The sequence below is a fragment of the Solanum dulcamara genome, chromosome 12 (assembly GCF_947179165.1).
Source record: "Solanum dulcamara chromosome 12, daSolDulc1.2, whole genome shotgun sequence".
Taxonomy (NCBI): domain Eukaryota; kingdom Viridiplantae; phylum Streptophyta; class Magnoliopsida; order Solanales; family Solanaceae; genus Solanum; species Solanum dulcamara.
The window spans coordinates 7,942,043-7,946,264 of record NC_077248.1 but is presented as its reverse complement, the minus strand read 5'-3'; the positions used below and the strand labels follow the sequence as shown (position 1 = coordinate 7,946,264).

General features: G+C 26.3%; 1 protein-coding gene across 1 annotated transcript; it reads right to left on the bottom strand.

The window, feature by feature from the left end:
- Positions 1–290: 290 nt before the first annotated feature.
- LOC129876539 (WRKY DNA-binding transcription factor 70-like) lies at positions 291–3,614 on the bottom strand. Its single transcript, XM_055951996.1, has 3 exons — positions 3,241–3,614; positions 2,418–2,522; positions 291–737 (listed from the first exon to the last, which is right to left on the bottom strand). Exons 1-3 carry the CDS (start codon positions 3,504–3,506, stop codon positions 473–475), a joined length of 636 nt encoding a protein of 211 aa, XP_055807971.1. The 5' UTR covers positions 3,507–3,614; the 3' UTR covers positions 291–472.
- Positions 3,615–4,222: the final 608 nt, after the last annotated feature.

Genomic DNA, 4,222 nt, shown 5'->3' with positions numbered 1-4,222 from the left:
TTCCATTGATTGACTATATTTTTATTTTTCTTCAGCATTTGAGTTGATGAACTAAACCAGATTGTTACACACATCCTGTGTTTGAATAATATTTAGTTGAAGTTGAAATAACGCGGACTTGAACTTTGAAGTTAAGTTGAAAAATATTACTTTGAACTTCTCAATCTATTTCAAGTTAAAAGATGAAATAAACGGTATACTAATAACTTAAACCATGATGTGCAAACACTATTTCAAAATTTACAAATAATATTTTCTTTGAACTTTGAAGTCAAGTCCACATGCCTATTTCACTTCGGATAATCCTTGGGAACTTTTTCCACAAGTCCTTTGATGAGTAGAGAAAAAATTAAGATTGAAAGGAAAGGGAATATATAAATGTTGAAGCCAAAATTATTCTCATTCCAAAGTACATAAACATTATACAAAATTAATACGTATGTTTAAAATTCAAAAAGATAAATCAACAAAATCAACTGTTTCCACCATCATATCCAAAAAAATGATGATGATTATTATAATTATTATTGGTAGAATTAATGTTAAGTAGGACTGAATTAGAATCTTCATGATCATTTGGAGAATCACATATCATTTGAGAAACTTTAGGAAACGTTTTGCAAGTGTGATGACCATAATATGTGATCCTAAACAGTGGTGGATTTTCTTGAATTCTTTGCACCTGTTTGTTTGCTTGGCATCCTTGATCAAATTTATGAGTGCACCTAAAATAATTCCTGCATGTTTTTATTTATTTATATATATTTATATGTCAACTCACTAATTAGCAACCAAAAAAAAGTGTATATTATGTACAAATGCTTAGTACAATGACAACGATGATAATAACAATATATTCAATGTAATTTCATGGATATGTAGCATTTAGAGAAGGTAGAATGTATGTAGACCTTAATCGTACCTCATGAAAAGTAGAATAGAAACTGTTTTCGAAAGACTTCAGTTCAAGTTACACATAATATATATCAAAGCAGTTAAAAAAGATAATATCAAAATCAAAACAAAAATCTTTTCAGTTTAATACTCCCTCTATTCCATATTAACTGAATTTCTAAGGTAATGCACATATATTAAGAAAAACATTCAACGACAAAATTTGAACTATATTTTTCTCCATTACCCTTTTTTTTAATCAACCTCATAAAGATGACTAAATGTGAAAGCATAAATACAATTACTCTCTTATTGGAGCATAATTTTATAAGTAGTATAGTTTAACTCCTAGAAAATTGCAAAACTTCATTAATGCAATAGGTAAACATGGGAAAAGATTCAAACATTTCTCTTGAACTTTGAACAATTCAACTATTATGAACAATGAAAAAACTCTAGAAATTAAGTTAATATGGAATAGAGGGAGTATATTATAATAGCGTGTATGTTACTTACTCCCTCCGTTACTTTTTATTTGACCTTTATATTAAAAATATATTTTTTCTTTTACTGTTAATTTTAAAAATCAAGAGAAATTTATTATTTTTCCTTCATATTATTATTATCATTAAGTAATTACATAAAATATCAATAGTTGAACTAAGATTCAAAACCTAATTAATACGATTAATTTGATAAAATGAACCCCTGATAAAATTTTTTTTTAAGGGAAATGATAAGTCAACACGGTCGAATAGAGGAAATATCATTTTCATTAGGTTACTAATTAATGTTTATACTAGAGATATACATATATGTGTAAATATTTTTTGTATCATCAGACATTGCAAAACTTAATTAAACTCTAGTATAATTAATGGGAAAAGACCCAAATATGCTATTGAACTTTGAAAAAAGATTCATATATATCATCCGTTAAAAGTTTGGCTCATCTATGTCATTATCATTTGAAAAAAGGTTCATCCAGATATCCATGCTATTATTTGTTAATTAAAAACAATTCCAAATTTTGCAAAACCATTTTTTACATTTACTCAATTACGATTTGACCATGTCATTAATTAAGTCATTTTTTTAAAAAAGAAAAAAGACTCAAATATGTCATCGAACTTTGAAGAAAGGTTCATCTATGTCATTTGTTAAAGATTGGCTCATCTATGTCATTTCAATTAACAAATAATTGCATGAATGAGCTTTTTCTCAAACTAAAATAGTATAGATAAATCAAGCTTTTAACGAATGATACACACACACACATATATATATATATATATTCTTAAACTTTGATGGCATATTTGAGTCTTTTCTCATAATTAATAAAGAATTTTAATTATATGCACTAGGTATTAAATAATTTATACCATCAAAGTTATCTTTACTTATGTAGCATATTATTTTAAAACTACATATTCCACATCAGAAGGAAACTTAATTACTTGTAACTTGTAAGTATCATTAGAATGATCTAATAGTATAAAAAATATTTTACACTGAGGTCAAACCTTGGATATTTGTCATTAAGGATCTGTTTTTGACCATATTTTCTCCAAGCATGGCCATCATTTACCAAAGTTGAGATTTCTTTTATGTTTCTCTCAAAAGTTCTCCTGCAATCAGATATTTCCCAAATTAATCATTTGTTAAAAACTGAGATTAAACTATAAATAAATAACTTAATTCCTTGTTAACTAAAATAAGATACTGAAGTTATTAAATCAATACTCCTTCTGTTCCATTTTTTACGTGTCTCTTTTTCTTTTTTATATTCCAAAATAATATTTTCTTTGTCCTAATCTATGTGGTACTTTTTAAAAAAAAAATGTCATTTATTTATATTTAGAAATAATTAAACTTAAATATTTGAAAAAATATATTATTCTCATTTTGCCTAACAAGATGCTTTTATATTCACACAAATTTTAAGGCTTGTTTTGGATAACAAATTTAAAAAGTTTTTTTTTTCTCAAACTCTGTTCAATCAACCAATACCACATAATAAATTGAGACGGATGAAATAAATCACTTTTTATTTAAAAATTCTTTAATTAATTATATATACTTCCTATTTTACTTTAAATAACATGCATATTCCTGTTGTTAATTACAATTAAAGCCATAGAAATATCAAAATATACTTCTTCTTACTCAATCTATGTGATACAGTTTGAGTACTTGACATAACGTTTAAGGAATAGAGAAAGACCTTTGAAATTGTGATCTAACTTGAAACAAAAGAAGGTACATAGTTTTGGTATACGTGCGTTAAAATTTTTATTTTAAAACTTCATTTTCAATCAAACACCGTAACATATATAGTAGAATTACCTTCTCTTGTATCGTCCTCTTCGATCTTTCAATGATGAAGTCTTGCAACTAATACTTGATGAGCTTAATATCGATAGAGTCTCACAAAATGAACTCATTATTTTTCCAACCAAATCCTTAACGCCCAACATGTATGCATCTTCGTTATCCATATCTACATGTTTCTTTATTATTTCTCTTAACTGGAGCGTAAATTCACGACCTTGATTTATTTGTAATATTACCTTCTCTAGATCAGACGTGTTTTTTAATAAAGACGACTTCATATTACAATGTTGCTTTTACTCTATTGAGTATTAGCAAGCTGAGAAACTACAAGTGAAGAGACATGAGAGCTTTATTTATACGCTAAAGGAAAAAAGATTAAAAGAAAGTTTCCATGAAAATTCGTTCTTAGCTTGTGATGGGATAATAATATATATAATGGGTTTGGTTCATGAACCTAGCTACAATTGGGTCCAATTTTTAAGGCTGCGTACAATAGACCATTGTGGTCGGGCCCTTCTCCAGATCCTGCACATACCGGGTGCCTTAGTGCACCGGGCTGCCCTTTATTTCTTTCGTCCAATTTAATTGTTTTACCTTTTTTAAAAAAATTATTTTTAATAAATATAGTACTAATTTTGTCCCAATCAATGTGACATCGTTTTAATTTCAAGAGTCAAATAATTTTTTGGCTTTAAATTTAAGCATGAAATCTTTAAGTTTTTTGAAATAAAATTTACATATTTAAAAACTACGTAAAAAATAAGTCACAATAATTGATAATTTAAAATATTTAAAAATATATAAAAAGAAAATTACAATCAAAGACTTGTTTAATCTTCAAAATTCTAAAGGTGCCACATCAATTAGGACAAAAAGGGTATCTTTTTTTTATATAGTAAGTTTTTCAATTTCAATATTCGAAAAGTTTAAGCCATAAAATTTAAAATATTTCATTTATTTCTTAAATTTCATAGTCAATCAAACTAAAATATTT

Coding starts and splice junctions, on each gene's coding strand:
- LOC129876539 (XM_055951996.1), bottom strand. CDS start 3,506: ATGAAGTCGTCTTTATTAAAAAACACGTCTGATCTAGAGAAGGTAATA. Junction 2,523..3,240: donor AGAGGACGATACAAGAGAAG/GTAATTCTACTA, acceptor ATCTGATTGCAG/GAGAACTTTTGAGAGAAACA. Junction 738..2,417: donor CTTAATGACAAATATCCAAG/GTTTGACCTCAG, acceptor AAAAACATGCAG/GAATTATTTTAGGTGCACTC.